The sequence below is a fragment of the Heteronotia binoei genome, chromosome 7, assembly GCF_032191835.1.
Source record: "Heteronotia binoei isolate CCM8104 ecotype False Entrance Well chromosome 7, APGP_CSIRO_Hbin_v1, whole genome shotgun sequence".
Classification (NCBI taxonomy): domain Eukaryota; kingdom Metazoa; phylum Chordata; class Lepidosauria; order Squamata; family Gekkonidae; genus Heteronotia; species Heteronotia binoei.
Genome location: NC_083229.1, coordinates 113,021,183 through 113,037,394, shown reverse-complemented (window position 1 = coordinate 113,037,394; position 16,212 = coordinate 113,021,183). Strand labels below are relative to the sequence as shown.

The window sequence follows — 16,212 nt, the reverse complement described above, 5'->3', positions numbered from 1 at the left end:
GCACAGATTAGCCTGTTTTCAGAAAGTGGAGGGCAGCCTACGATAATTGGGCCGAACTATGGGGCTCCCACCTGGCTCTGAGCTTAGGCTCTGAACACCAGCCTGAAAGACAGCAGATGAGAACTTTTTATATTACTATCCTCTCCATGCAGTGAAAAGCTTTCTTTCTAGGTATCAGGCAGTTATCAAAGGCCCAGGGGCAGGGTCAACATTAGAAAGCAGCTCTTTGAAAGGGAGAGGCGGGGGCTGAGGGAATGACCACTGGAGAGTAGAAAGGGCTCTGGGATTTCTTCTTTGGGAGGGTCTGAGCAGGGGGGGGCCAGGAACAAAACCGGGCAAACCCAGTGAAAGCAGGTAACTTTGAAGTAGACAGCAGGAGGGTTGGGAGGAGAATGCAGAGTTCAACTCCAGAAGGTCGGAGGGTGGATAAAAGAGAGTGCACGGCTGGCCCTAGACTGCCTGGCACTCTGGGCAAGGTTAACTTCTGGTGCCCACCCCTTGCACTGATGACATCACCGAGTCACATGGGGGACACTCAGTTCGGAGCCCCCAGAAGGCCAGGCACCCCAGGCAATCACCTAGTGGCAGGGCCACTAAGAGAGTGGGGGATAGAGGACTGGGATTTGGGGAGAAGGACGGCTGGGGGGGAACCCCTAAGAAGCAAGGAGGTAATGGAAGAGGGGGAGAAGGCTGTCAGCTGGGCCAGCCCTGCCACTAAGCAAACTAGGTGACTGCCTAGGGCACCAGCCTTCTGGGGGCGCCAAATTGGGCATCGCCATGTGACTTGGTAACATTATCAGTGTGTGTGTGGGGGCACCAGACGTTTCATACTTATTGTGTGGCTCTTGAAGCCCCTACCACCCTGTTGGCTGACTTGGAGAAGGCCTTTCTCTCTTTAAACCACTTCTCCAAGCCAAGCCAGAGGATGGAGGGAGAGGTGGAAAGAAAGCAACTTTAACTTTAAATGCACTCTCCAAGCCGGTTGGCTTGGCGAGTGCATTTAAAGTTGCTTTCTTTCCACCTCTCCCTTCACCCTCTCATCTACGTTCCTCCCTCCCTCTCTTGTAGCTCTCCAACATCCGACGTTCATGTCTTGTGGCTCTCAAGCATCTGACGTTTATTCTATGTGGCTCTTACCTAAAGCAAATGTGGCCACCCCTGGTCTGGGGCAAGCCCTGGCTGTCAGCTTCGAGTCCTGCGCCTCAGAGCCCAACAAGAGCTCCAGGGTGCAAGCTTTCCAAAGCTCCCTGCCTCCGCCATGAGTAGGAAACCAAGATCTCCCAGTCTTTTTTATCCCAGCCAGAAGGTGGGAGGCGTGTCTTAAAGAAGGCTTGCAAAGGATGCAAAGGTATATACCCCCATGCCTATTTGTAATCCGCTTGATTGCAGCAGAGGGGGAAATTAGCCTCTGTAGCGAGTTCAGACTCCTGTATCCAGCTCCAGCCCTGGCGAGCCTGGACCTTGCAGGAAGGGGGCGGGGGGGGGGGGCGTCTCCTCCACATGCCCAACTTCGAGGTCACCCGGTCCCTGCAGCTCCCCGCCCCGTAGCTGCAGAGGCGCCGTCCCCCCAAACAAGTCTGGCTTCCTTCCTCCCGCTCCCCCCCCGCCCCCCCCAGTGCAGCGTCGCCAAGGCGGGGAGGGAGGGAGAGAGAGAGAGATGACAGCCCCCCCCCCGGACGTGTCAGGGCTTCGCATTCCCGCAGCAGCAGAGCGACCCCCCCACCCCCCACCCCTCTCCCCATGCAGACACAAAGAGGGGCTGCCTGCCGCGGGGCCGGGGTTGCAGGAGGGCAACGGCGGCCAGAGGGCTTGCAGAGGGGCGGGGGGGGGGCGCCGCTCTCTGGCTCACCTGCCTCGAGGTTGAAGGAGATCCTGGCCTCGGCGAGGTAGGGGGTGTCGCTCTTGGAGCGGACTCGCCTGATGGGTCTCCGGTCGACGTCCTCCTCGGAAGATGCCGCCATTAAGGTGGGGACGGTGAGCAGGGTCGCCCGGCGAGCTGGAGGAGAGGAGAGGAGAGGAGAGGAGAGGAGAGGAGAGGAGAGGAGAAGCAGGGGGCCGGAGAGCAGAGGGGAGAGGGAAGGGAAGGGCGCACACGCGTCGGAGGGAGGGAGGGAGGGAGGGGGAGGGGAGGGGGGGAGAGAGGAGCAGACAGAGAGATGGGAGGGAGGGGAAGGGGGGAGAGAAAAGGAAAACCCGTTAAGGATCTCTGGACTGGAGCAAGAGTTGCTTTGGAAACCCTGGCCCTGCTAGCCCCCCCCCCCCCCCCGCCTCCCAGTCCCAGCAGGGCTAGAGGCTCCCCTCGTGGGATCTTGCAGGGACTAACGAATTGCAAAAATATTTCTATTAAAACGCGCACACGCTTTCGTCGTCCGTGCAACGGGCCTCAGAGAGCACGCCCCTTCTCCCGCCCGACCCGCTTGCAAAAGCTGCGGTTTATTCGAACGTGTGTGTGTGTGTGTGTGAGAGAGAGATTCTGTTTCCCCAAAAGCAGATTTCCAAACGGAGGAAGCTGGGAAATGACCGGCTACTGAGAGGAAGTGAACTTACAGGGCTCTTTTGTTTGCGGTGCAGAGCGTGCTGGGGGTACGGTTTAGGGGGTGCCAGCCTCCAGGGGGCGGCTGGAAATCTCCCGGGATTACAGCTGATCTCCAGAAGGCAGAGGTCAGTCCCCTGGCTGGAGAAAACACCACCTTTGGAATAATTACTCTGTGATATTAGACCCTCCCCTCCCCAAATTCTGCCCTCTCCGGACTCCCCACCCCCCAAATTTCCAGATATTTCCCAACTCCTGGGGGCTGGCATCCCCATTTGACAAAATGCTAGGTAGCTGGGGGTATCAAGGAATTATGGGAAACTGCCTATACAGATAGCCAGAACTGTGTATTGGTTAAAATATCAAACTGGGATACAGCTGCCAGCAATGTTCCCTCTAAGCTTAGTGTGAGCTAGCTCATAGGGTTTTTTTAGCCTCCGGCTCACGGATTTTTGTCTTAGCCCAGGAAAAATGGCCCCAGAGCAAGCTAATTTATGCAGTAGCTCACAACTTTAAGGCCAGTAGCTCGCAAATTAGAATTTTTGCTCACAAGACTCCACAGCCTAGAGAGAGTACTGGTTGCCAGGTCTGTGTTGGAAAATACCTGGAGACTCTGAGACTGGATATGGGAGAGGGCGGGGTTTGAGGAGGAGAGGGGCCTTAGCAAGGTACAATGCCATGCCCTTCACCCTTCAAAGTGACTGTTTTCTCCAGGGGAGCTGATCTCTTTCAGCTGGAGATCGGTTGTCAAAGCAGGAAATCTCCAGACCCCACCTGGAGGCTGGCAACCCTAAACGGGGATCTGGAAGCGCAAAGTTCACATTCCTTGTCCATCATGGAAGCTTTCTGGTTGACTGTGGGCCAGTCGCTCTCTCTCAACCTAACCTTCTTTGAAGGGTTGTTGTGAAGATAAAATGGAAAAGAGGGAAACTGTATAAGTTGCTTTGGGTTCCTGTAGGGGAGAAAGGCAGGGAACAAATGAAACAAAATAAATAAATCGCCACTGACATTCTCTTTGCCACGGGGCAGGAGGATACAGAATGCCAAGCTAACCTAAGGAAGTTCACACAAATAAAAAAGCTAAAGGTCGTCCCCTGTGCAAACACCAGTCGTTTTGACTCTGGGGTGAAAACGGCAGACCTTTCTACAGGGTGGGTTGCCATCGCCTTCCCCAGTCATCCACACTTTCCCTGCAGCAAGCTGGGTCCTCATTTTACCAACCTCAGAAGGATGGAAGGCTGAGTCAACCTGGAGCCGGCTACCTGAACCCAGCTTCTGCCGGGATCGAAATCAGGTCATGAGCAGAGAGTTCAGACCACAGTACTACAGCTTTACCATTCTGCACCACAGGGCTCCTGTTCACACAAATAGCTTCCCGCAAAGTTACTGCTGCCCTGACCTGGATAGCCCAGGCGAGTCTGATCTCATCAGATTTGGAAGCTAAGCAGGGTCAGCTCTGGTTAGTATTTGGATGGGAGACCACCAAGGAAGTCCAAGGTTGTGACGCAGAGGCAGGCGATGGCAAGCCACTTCTGAACGGCTCTTGCCTTACAAATCGCTTGGGGTCATCCTAAATCAGCTGTGATTGTGATGGCAAAAAAAAAGTTACAATTTGAACCCAGGCCTCTCTCATTCTAGTCTAACTCCTCTCTTAAAATACGACCTGTTGAGAATATTGCTTAAAAATAAAGCATACCTGGCAATAGTAACTAATGCGTAGGCATTTTGTCCTAATTTGAGGCATTTCCGTCATCACACGTACTCATTTGTCACCTACTCTAGGAGCTCTGGACAGCTATCAGCAGTGTTCCCTCTAAACTGAGTTAGCGTGAGCTAGCTCGCAGATTTTTAGCGTTCAGCTTACACATTTTTGTCTTAGCTCAGGAAACATGGCCCCAAAGCACACTAATTTATGCAGTAGCTCACAAACTTTCATGCCAGTAGCTCACAAAGTAGAATTTTTGCTCATGGCTTAGCGAACATTGGCTATCACAATGTTATATTTATGCAGAGTTTTAAAGTGTTCAAAGTATTTTGTATATGTTCTCAGAACTTTTAGCAACTCTCTAAGGCCAACATTTGTCCCATGTCAGAAGGTGGGTGAAAGAACACTGAGACTAAACAGCAGGGCAGCTTTGAAGGGACAGCAGTCTTTTAACCTCTTCGTGCCATTGACTTAGATTCATTGTCTACTGATTGACTCAATGCTTTGTTTACGGTAATACAGCTTGGATCCTGGCAAGAAAGGGAGGCTATAAATGATGATGATGGTCAGGGATGGAATTCTAGCAGGAGCTCCTTTGCATAGCCAATCCTCCAAGAGCTTACAAGGCTCTTTTTTGTAAGCTCTTGGAGGATTGGCTACATCAGGGGGTATGTGGCCTAATATGCAAAGGAGCTCCTGCTAGAATTCCACCCCGATGATGGTGATAAAGAGCAATTTGCTCTGTATTATTTAATTCTTTTGCACCCTGCTGTTGTCCTCACTGGGGATCAAGAGTGGCTTACACTGTTCTCCTCTCCTTCATTGTAACTTCACAACAACTCGGAGAGGTAGGTTAGTCTGAGACTGCGTGACTGGCCCAGAGGATGCACAAGTGGGGATTCGAACCTGAGTCTCCCGGATACTAATCTGACACTCTTAAATATTACACCACACTGGCTCTCATGAATACTTTTCATAAATACATATATACATAGGGCTGGCAACCTTCAGGTCGGGGGCGACCAGACTGTGGCTTGGGAACCACATGTGGCTCTTTCACACATATTGTGTGGCTCTTGAAGCCCCCACCGCCCTGTCAGCCAGCTTGGAGAAGGCATTTGTCTCTTTAAATCGCTTCGCCAAGCCAGCCAGCAGCTTGGAGAATGCATTTGAAGTTAAAAATCGCTTTCTTTCCATCTGTCCCTCACCCATCTATTTGCCTTCCTTCCTTCCTTCCTTGTTCATATCATCTGATGTTTATTCTAGGTGGCTCTTATTTGAAGCAAGTTTGGCCGCCCTTGCTCCAGGTGGAAGCTGGAAATGTGTCACTACTACAGTTGATCTCCAGGTGATGGAGATCAGTTCACCTGGAGAAAATGGCTGCTTTGGAAGGTAGACTCTAGAGCATTATATCCCACTGAAGCCCCTCCCCTCCACACACCTCACCCACCTCAGGCTCCACCCTCAAAATATATAGGTATTTCCCAGTCTTGGGGCTGGCAACCTATATATATATACAAAATGTCTAGCATCAAAATTCATCTGCTGTCATACTTTCTAAATGTAAACACATTCAACACATTCTTGTTCAAAGTAAAGGACATTTTACTTTGCTAGGAATGGCTTCCTTTGGTGAGGCAAGGAGTGAGATATATCATTGGGTAAGTTTATGTCAATTGTATTCGAGAACTTAAACCATACCTGCCACCAAATAATTCCCCCAAACAGGTATTGTCATGATTCCCTGCGTTTGTGAATAGGAACCAGGGGTCGTTTTGTAGAAAAATAGGTGGTGGAGCTCATCCAGGGATTGTTTTGCAGCTGCACCTACCATTCAATGGACAAGGTGGGAAGGAGGAGGTGGAACTCTCAGAAAGGTTCAGGAGCTCTTTTGAGCTCCTGCTGAATCTGAGGCCTGATAGGAACCATTGCTCCCCTATCATTTAACATGCCAACAGCTAGTCTGCTAATCACTGCACAGCACAATTTATAAAATGTGCAGCACAGTGCTAAATCTAGTCCTGGGAGATCCCACATTTGGAGGCAACGTCTGTGATTAGTCCCATTCAAGCAAGGTGCTAAATGACCTTGAACAGATGCAGAAGTTCCCGGCGCCCTGCATCCTTCTGAACTGTATTCCATAGGAAAAGAAGGAAGGAAATGCCCAATGGTGATATATTATGGATGGCAGTGAACCAGAGAACACATTCAGCTAACACAATGAAAATTGAAGGGAGACGATCCAAATGCCAACTTTGTCTTTCTTATAACATTAGCAAAGGATGAATGCTACAGTTTTATTCACTTTGTTCGTATATGACAGAGCTTTGCAATAATGATTTATTTTTTGTTGTGTTTGCTTTCTTGAAAAACCTAGCAAGCCAAAATGTCCATGGAGAAACAGTCCAATACACTGTCACAGGCCTCTGGTGCAGGGCAGAGACCAGAGCTGTAGGTCCCTCCAGGGTTTCCAGTCTAGGGACTGGTCAAGCCCTTTAGTTCTGTCCCTTCCCTGGATCTGACTTTTGAAGAGTTCCCTAGGGAGGGACATTCCTGGCTCCCCCCTCTATCTCAGGGGTGGCCAAACTGTGGCTCAGGAGCCACGTGTGACTCTTTCATACATATTGTGTGGCTCTCAAAGCCCCCCAGCACCCTGTCAGCCAGATTGGAGAAGACATTTCTCTCTTTAAATCATTTCACCAAAATGCATTTAAAGTTAAAATTGCTTTATTTCCACTTTTCCCTCCCCTCCTTCCTTCCTTCCTTCCTTCCTTCCTTCCTTCCTTCCTTCCTTCCTTCCTTCCTTCCTTCCTTCCTTCCTTCCTTCCTTCCTTCCTTCCTTCCTTCTCTCAAACATCTGATGTTCATATCTCGTGGCTCTCAAACATCTATGTGGCTCTTGTGTTAAGCAAGTTTGGCCACCCCTGCTTTATCTCCAGTCCAGGGGCCAGACTATGTAGATTGGCAGGAGCCAGGGGCAATGGGTCTTCTCCCTGGTCTTGAGACACCCTGCCATACCGCCCCCCCCCCCCGCAGGGTTGCCAGACCCCCTACTTTTTCACTCTAACCTACCTCAGAGGATTGAGAAAAATAAAGCAGCGGAAGGACAATGATGCTGTAACTCTGGGCTCCCATTGGACAGAAAAACCAGGGTACACATTTCAAAATACATCAATGCCGCCGAGTCCCTTAGTGCGTTACAATACAGATAGCTTGTGTAAACTAGCCATGGTAGGCTTACTCTGATAACTTAAATATATGTATATAAATCAACTTTTGGGTAATTTGTGGAAGTGCTAAAAAGGTAAAGGTAGTCCCCCTGTGTAATTCATTCATAATAGAAATTATAACGCAGGTTCCAGGCCTAAAAATTTTTTTGCAGTAAGACTTGCAATTTGGGGCAGCTCTTTCTGTTTCCTGCTGGCAGGATTTCCATAAACCAAAACCTTGAACTTGGAGGATACTGAGAAAAATCTGCTTTGGATGCCTGTAGTTGATAGAAACTGGAGCCACCTGGCAACACCTATAAAGAAGTGTGTATATCTTTTGTGTTTTAAAAAAAAAATCCTCACTGTTTCAGAGAAAACAGATTTCTTCGGGCATATTTTGAACAAAGCATTCTCTGGGGCACACTGGTGGATGAATTTTAATTGGTATACCAGTGATGCTAATTGAGAAACCGTTTCTTTTAATCCTCTGCCTTTTTATTTTCATGATGCCAGGAAAAGGTAAAGTCATCGGCCGCCTTTGCGCCATAAATCTGTACCAGCTCCTCCTCCTCTCATTTTAAATTTTCCAAATACAGGTGGATAAATCACAGCTTGTTTTGTAGGAGACACGTTATTAGAGAGCAAATATCCATGTACATTCAGGAACGCATATCAGAGATATCCCTGCCACCCCCACAACTCAGGTTTAAAGTACTACTCTCCAGTTGTTCATATTTGTAAATTGTGGGTTCATTAGATGCTGCTGTTTATATTGTCAGAGAAAAATCAAACTGGTAAATTCTTTTTCTTGTTTTGCATTTACAGTGTAAACTCTATATTATTCAAATTACAAGGAATATATCAACAGGGTATTAGAGAGATGAAATTAACTGGAACTCATAAAATGGGGGAGAAGGGGAAAGAAACACTGATGTGAATATTATGGGGGAGAGTCTTCTTTTTCATTGTGTTTCGTGGTGTTCTTCCGGAACAAATAAATACTTCGAGGGGGAAGATGGCGGCAGAATATTATGCTTGTTTCGCAAGGCAGCAAAGCTAGCCCATTTAGCAGAAAATAAATACTGTGGAAAGTGGCATTTTTTTTCACAAACTAGATATTTAATTGAGTAGCATTTGAGAACAGCAATACAGAGCTGATGTTCCCAGCTCAGCCATACATCTCTTTGGTGAGGGCAGATGATCACCCAGTTTGGAGGCCTCCCCCCACTTTAGGGTCATCAGAAAGCGGGGGGAGGGGAATGTCTGCTGAGCACTCCATTATACCCTATGGCGACCAATTCCCATAGGGTATAATGGAGAATTGATCTGCAGTTATCTGGGGCTCTGAGGGGCCTATTTTTTGAGGTAGAAGCACCAAATTTTCAGCATTGCATCCACTGCCTTGCTTCAAAAACCCCTCCAAGTTTCAAAAGGTTTGGAACAGGGGGTCCAGTTCTATGACCCCCAAAAGAAGGTGCCCCTATCCTTCATTATTTCCAATGGAGGGAAGGCATTTAAAAGGCATGTGGACCCTTTAAATGTGATGGCCAGAACTCCCTTTGGAGTTCAGTTATGCTTGTCACAACCTTGCTCCTGGCTCCACCCCCAAAGTCCCCAGATATTTCTTGAATTGGACTCGGCAACGCTGTTTGGTGGTCTTAGACAAAATGTTCTCACTCTCAGTTAAAAACCCCTCTCTATAAAACCAGAACAACATTTAGGGATAACAAACTGGATCGAGGGTTGCCAACTTCCAGCTGGCGGCTGGGGATTATAACTGATCTCCAGGCGACAGAGATCAGTTTACCTGGAGAGAATGGCTACAAGCACTAAGGATAATTCTCTAATTGTCTGTGCTAAGTGAAAGTTATTGCATCACTAGTCTTTTGTTAACCTGCACAGGATAGAACAGGGGTGTCTCTCATTTGTTATGAGGCCCGGATCTGACATAAATGAGGCCTTGTTGGGCCGGGCCATGTCAGGTTGGGCTGAGCCATATCAGGCCGGGCCATGTGTGTACCTATTTAAGATCAGGTAGCAGAGATATATGTTTTATAAAGAACACAGACAAACACAAATATATTTTTAAAAAACTTAAAACATGCTTAAAACTTTCTTTGTATTTCTCCCATGGGATTAGGGTTGCCAAGTCCAATTCAAGAAAAATCTGGGGACTTTGGGGGTGGAGCCAGGAGACTTTGGGGGTGGAGCCAGGAGACATTGGGGGTGGAGCCAAGAACAAGGGTGTGACAAGCATAATTGAACTCCAAGGGAGTTCTTGCCATCACATTTAAAGAGACAGCACACCTTTTAAAATGCCTTTCTTCCATAGGAAATAATTAAGGATAGGGGCACCATATTTTGGGGCTCATAGAATTGGACCCTCTGGTCCAATCGTTTTGAAACTTGGGGGGTATTTTGGGGAGAGGCACTAGATGCTATACTAAAAATTTGGTGCCTCTACCTCAAAAAATAGCCCCCCAGAGCCCCCAATACCCACAGATCAATTTCCTATTATTCCCTATGGGAATCGTTCTCCACAGGGAATAATAGAGTGCCTCGTAGACATTTCCCTCCCCCCCACGCTTTCTAAAGGGGGGAGGGCCTCCAAACTAGGGAATCCCCTGCCCCCTCCCTCTCTCACACACACACACTTACCAGATCTTCCTCCGGACAACTCTACTTCCTGTGAAAACGAAAGCAAAGAAAGGGAGGGGCCGTTCTCAAAAGCCCTTCCTGCTTCCGGCTTCCTGCCCAGCCTTAAAGGGGCAGACATTTTGCAAACGGCTCAGGAGCTCTACATGAAGCCTAAAGGTATGTTCTCCCCCCCCTCCACCCCCCACCCCCGCTTCCAGTGTTTTGAAAAGCGGGAGGTGAGGCTGTGAAACCAGAAGTCTCCCGCCAGAGCGGGAGATTTGGGAAGCCTACATGGGATTCAGGGAACTGGGCAAAAGGAAGCTCTGGCTCTTTCCTTCCTTCCCCAGGAACTTGGTGTGGGGAGCCTCATACAATAGAAGGAAGAGAGGCTTGGCTCAGTAGCTCTGCTGTGCAATTGAGAGAGCCTGGCAAAACAAGCTATTCCTCCCCCACTTCCTCCCCATGGAAGGCATCTCAGCCAATGGAGAAAACAGAGGTTTTTGCTCTGTGGCTCCTGTGCAATTGAGCAAGCCTTGCAAAGCAAGCTGTTATGTGGAAGGAAGCAAGAGAGAGGGAGAAGGAAGTAGATGACAGCCAGTTGCTCAGGAGCCTGATAGGAGCCCTCTGGGGGCCTGATTCGGCCCCTGAACTGCATGTTTGACACCCCTGGGATAGAATGTAAAATATTTCTTTGGATGCCCTGACCTGGATAGCCAAGGCTGGCCCGGATTTCAAAAGATAAGGAGGATCAGCCTTGATTACTCTTTGATGGGGGACCATCAAGGAATACCAGAGCGGCTCCACAAAGGCAACAGCAAACCACCTCTGTGCTACAAATCACTGATCCAAACAATCACGTAACCGTCTGCTGCACATCCCACTGTACCACATGCACATAATTGTTTTATTAAAATTGTACTGCTGTGCTAAGTGTTGCCGCAAATCTTGTGCAAATGGAACTGCCCTGAGTCTATTTTTCTTTCTAGTTGTGCCTCACTGGAGCCAAGCCATTATAAGCACAGCTGAAACAATGATTTGTGTCAATGTTCTTAATGCAAAAGGAGGGGTGTAAATAATACCAAAAATAATGACTACCACACAAAGAAACACAAAATGGAAAGGCTCTACAAACAGACATGCACGCAAACAAGTCTATGGAACATTTTCTTTCTTTCTTTTTTTTTTTTTTAAATCCAAATAATATTTTGTTTACAACTGACCCAGACCAGGATTCCAGTTTCTCTCCACTTGCCACCCCCATTGACACATGTTGTGTGGCTCTCGAAGCTCCCACTGTCCCGTCAACCAGCTTGGAGAAGGCATTTCTCTCTTTAAATCGCTTCTCCAAGCCAAACCAGCCGATGGCTTGGAGAATGCATTTAAAGCTGCTCTCTTTCCACCTTCCCCCTCTCCATCTATTTGCCTGCCTGCCTTCCGGTCTTGCAGCTCTCAAACATCTGATGTTTATTCTATGTGGCTCTTACATTAAGCAAGTTTGGCCACCCCTGCTTTAAGCACACAATTGCTATGAAGTTTCTGAAAATCTCTCCATGGTGGCATCTTGAACATTCTTAGTTGAAACTTTATCTCATTGGTCCATATAAGACTGAAATGCTGTTGGTTGACAACAAGACCAATCATAATTTGCAGAGCCTGGGCTGTTATGAGACTGGGCTGTTATATACAGGTCTTGGGATGCAGTATGAGACTGGACTGTTATATACAGGTCTTGGGATGCAGGCACCAATTTCCAATGTGGCCACAGTTATCAGTGCACTGCATCCAAGAAGAACTGTTGTGAGCTGTCCTGAGCCATTAGGGGATATTTTATTTGATAAAATAAAAATAAATAAATAAAATCTACTGCAATATGCTGCCCAAGGATCTACATTTGAAGATTATCCATAAGCTTCAGTTGGTTCAAAATGAAGCACCAAAAGTAGTTGCAGACATGCTCTATGTGGCCCATATATTGCCAGCTCTAAAAGATCTTTGTTGGTCACTGATTTGCTTCTGGGCACAGTTTGGTGTAGTGGTTAAGTGTGCGGACCCTTATCTGGGAGAACCGGGTTTGATTCCCCACTCCTCCACTTGCAGCTGCTGGAATGGCCTTGGGTCAGCCATAGCTCTCTCAGAGTTGTCCTTGAAAGGGCAGCTGCTATAAAAAGCTCCCTCAGCCCCATCCACCTACCTCACAGGGTGTCTGTTGTGGGGCGGGGGGGAAGGTAGAGGAGATTGTGACCACTCTGAGATTCAGAGTATAGGGTGGGATATAAATCCAATATCATCTTTAAAGTACTGGTCACTAGATATAAAGCTGTGGATGGACTGAGACCTTTGCCATTTGAAGGACTGTCTCCTCGCATACAACTGGCCCATCAATGCCACTATGTCTACCCTGACTTGAAGAAGCAAGATGGGTGAACAATAGGGATAGGGCCTTATCTGGTTGTGCTGTCAAGACTCTCTGGAATTTTGCCTCCATAGCAATTTGTCTTCATCTAAATCACTGACCGTTTTCACACACAGCTTACCACAGGGTCACGTTCCTGTTCTCTCCGCAGCGTCCGTCAGATTTCCCACCATCTGCACCTAAGTTACAGGAAGTGACGCGGCTTTTGCGTAGCAAACGTAAACTGCTAAAACCCAGTTTACGTTTGCTACGCAAAAGCCGCGGCACTTCCTGTAACTCCGCCGCAGATAATGGGAAATCTGACAGACACTGTGGAGAGAACAGGAACGTGACCGCGTGGTAAGCTGTGTGTGAAAACGGTCTCTTTTTTTGGGGGGGGGGGGAATACTCCTCATCCTTTTATCATTGGAAATGGACCATAGGCTACATGCCATTGTTTTAACTGAATGTAGTAAGCCAGGAGTGTCAAACTTATTTGTTATGAGGGCCAGATTTGACATACATAAGACCTTGTTGGGCTGGGCCATGTGTATACCTATTCAAGGTTAGGTAGCAGAGATAAAAACTTTAAAAAGGACACAGACAATCACAATTTTTTTAAAAAAAACATAAACATGATTAAAACGTTAGCACTTGTTGGTCTTAAAGGTGCTTTCTTTGTATCTCTCCCATGGAATCCAGGGAACTGGGCAAAGGAAGCTCCGGCACTTTCCTTCCTTCCCCAGAGTATCAGGAGGGGGAGGAGCTTCAGCCAATAGAAGGAAAAGAGACTTGGCTCAGTAGCTCTGCTGTGCGATTGTAAGAGCCTGGAAAAAACAAGCTCTGCCTTCTCTCCTTCCTCCCCAAGGGAGGAGCCTCAGCCAATAGAGAAAATAGAGTTTTTGCTCTGTAGCTCCTGTGTGATTGAGCAAGCCTGGCAAAGCAAGCTGTTATGCAGAAGGAAGCAAGTAATGGCTAAAAAAAAATCCATTTTGCTATTCAGAGGCTTCTAAGGAAGCCTCCAAAGGCACTTTTGGCAGTGCAGGGGGAAAGCGGCAGCACGGCGGCACTCTTGTGCACTACCGATCACTCTCTCCCTCCACGCCGCCCTGCAGAATGCGCAAGAAGCAAAAAGAAAGGGAGCTTGTGTGGGGGGAGGGGTGCGGCACAGGGGCCTGCCGGGAACGGCAGAAACCCTCGTGCCGGGCCTGGGAGTGGGAAATCAAGCTTGGTTCTCCCAGATAAGAATCCATGCACTTAACCGCCACACCAAACTGGCTCTACAAACCACTACACCAAATTGCAGGACAGAAGTAACAGCATAGTAATGGCTGCAAAAACATGCCATTTTGTTTTTATGGTTATTCCATGTGGCTGCATCCAAGAAGGAAGAAACATTAACAATTTGAGATATGCCACATTACTGCCAGAAAATACTGAAGACTCCACATGTCTTCTGATGAATGCAGAAAGTGCAAAAGCAGGAGTACAGCTGAATATCAAGAAGACAAAAGTAACAACTGGTGGGGAATTACGCAACTTTTAGAAGAAGACGGCGGCATTGAACTTATATTCTGCCCTCCATCCCAAATCAGAGTCTCAGAGCAGCTCACAATCTCCTTTATCTTTGTCTCCCACAACAAACACTCTGGGCGTTTTCGCACTCACCTTCAAGTGGTGTGACCACCCTCCTCACGCCGGCGGATCTGCAGGGATTTCGCACCAGAAGCGCCGGCGCACCCAAAAGAGCCGGCGACTTCCGTCGCGAAACCCGCTCAAACGTTTTCCTGCTTCTTGGCGGTTTCCGTTTGAGCTGGTTTCGCGACGGAAGTCGCCGGCTCTTTTGGGTGCGCCGGCGCTTCTGGTGCGAAATCCCTGCAGATCCGCCGGCGTGAGGAGGGTGGTCGCACCACTTGAAGGTGAGTGCGAAAACGCTCACTGTGAGGTGGGAGGGGCTGAGAGAGCTTTGCCAGAAGCTGCCCTTTCAAGGACAGCTCTGAGATAGCTATGGCTGACCCAAGGCCATTCCAGCAGCTGCAAGCAGAGGAGTGTGGAATCAAACCCCGTTCTCCCAGATAAGAGTCCGCACACTTAGCCACTACACCAAACTGGCTCTCTTAAGGTTGATGAAGAAATTGAAATTGTTAAAGATTTTCTATTCCTTGGCTCTATCATCAACCAAATGGTAGACTGCAACCAAGCAAACAGAAAGAAGTAGAGACTGGGACGGCAGCCATGAAGGTTCTAGAAAGCATTCTTAAGCATAAGGATGTGTTACTGGTGACCAAAATCAAGATAATTAATGCCCATGAGTATATATGGTTGTGAAAGTTGGACAGTGAAGAAAGCTCACCAGAAGAAAGTTGATTCATTTGAAATGTGATGTTGGAGGGGAGTTTTACGGATACCGTGGACTACCCAAAAAACAGACAAATGTGTTCTAGATCACATCAAGCCTGACCTTTCCCTGGAAACTAAATTTACTAAACAGAGGCTATCATACTTTGGTCACAATATGAAAAGATAAGAGTGACTGGAAAAGACAATATGCTAGGAAAAGTTGAAGTCCGCAGGAAAAGAGGAAGAACCAACATGAGATGGAGTGGCTCTATAAAGGAAACTGTGGCCCTCAGTTGATTGATTGAGTGTCAATTTATTCGGCCAATGACCAGTACAAATCAAAAGCAAAAACTATTCAACAAAACATTTAAGAATAAAATTGATCTAAATATAACAGGAATATCTCTAAAATGTAACATTTAAAATCCATACAGAAGAACTTAAAATCTGGACCTATTATATAGCTCTAAAGTTTAGAATCTATACCTAAAATTTCACGCCGAATTCTACAAGCTGCTGAGAAAAAATTTAGCATAGCTAATAGTGACCTGTGGATTCTCACCCATCAAAAGCTTCCTTAAAATATCTGCATCAGAACAACTTAGGTAATTATTAAGCAGAGGGGAAATTACAATAGATCGAACTTCCTGATAAAAATGACAACACAACAATACTTGTTCTATAGATTCCACCTCATCAGTGCCACACGGACAGGTTCTCTCCTTCATGAGAGTTTTTTTAAATCTCCCTTCTACAACTGCAGATGGGAGGGCTCGCCATCTTGCCAAGGTGAAAGCCCTTCGTTGACTAGGTACCTCCAAAATGGAGAGGTAGGGTGCTGGGGCAACCACATAGTTTAGTTTCTCCGGAAATAGGAAATTTGGGGTATTAGTGCTATCCCTTTGGCGCTCTATATCAAGCAATCTTTGTTTGATCATTGATCTTGCTTGATCATAACCCCTTTGTAAAACAAATTCTAAAGAGAAGCCCATATTCTGTAGTTTAGAGTAGATGGCCCTCTCCCAAGAGGATTGAAAATTATCTTGCAGAACTAAAGCTGTCAAACCCTTTGGGTTGTGTACTAATCTTAACCAAAAGTTAATAGAGGCTAGACTTACCCTAGCTTCCACTTTAACCAACCCTGACTCAAGACGTAGAGTGGCATTAGACACGCATCTTGGAACCTGGAATAAAGTTCTCAAGAATCTTGACTGGACTATTTCTAGAGGAGCAAAATGGGAAGAGAAAGGTCCAAGTATTGTCCCATACATTAATTGGGGCAATGTTTTTGCCAAAAAATAACCGTAAAGCTGCTGGTATATACATGCCTCCTTTGAGCAAATTTAAGAATGCCCTGTGCAGTTTTCTGGCCAATTGATGCAGCATAATCATGATG

At 47.4% G+C, this 16,212-nt stretch overlaps 1 protein-coding gene across 4 annotated transcripts in view; it reads right to left on the bottom strand.

Annotated features, from left to right (window-relative positions):
* PHACTR1 (phosphatase and actin regulator 1) overlaps positions 1–16,212 on the bottom strand; it is a 635,410-nt gene that overhangs the window by 405,962 nt on the left and 213,236 nt on the right. For 3 of the 4 annotated variants that reach the window (XM_060244218.1, XM_060244224.1, XM_060244220.1), the window contains one exon: positions 1,850–1,996. In XM_060244218.1, coding sequence (XP_060100201.1) covers positions 1,850–1,996 — 147 coding nt within the window. Of the gene's footprint in view, positions 1–1,849; positions 2,020–16,212 lie in introns of those variants that run through there. The other variant, XM_060244221.1, reaches the window with a different exon arrangement.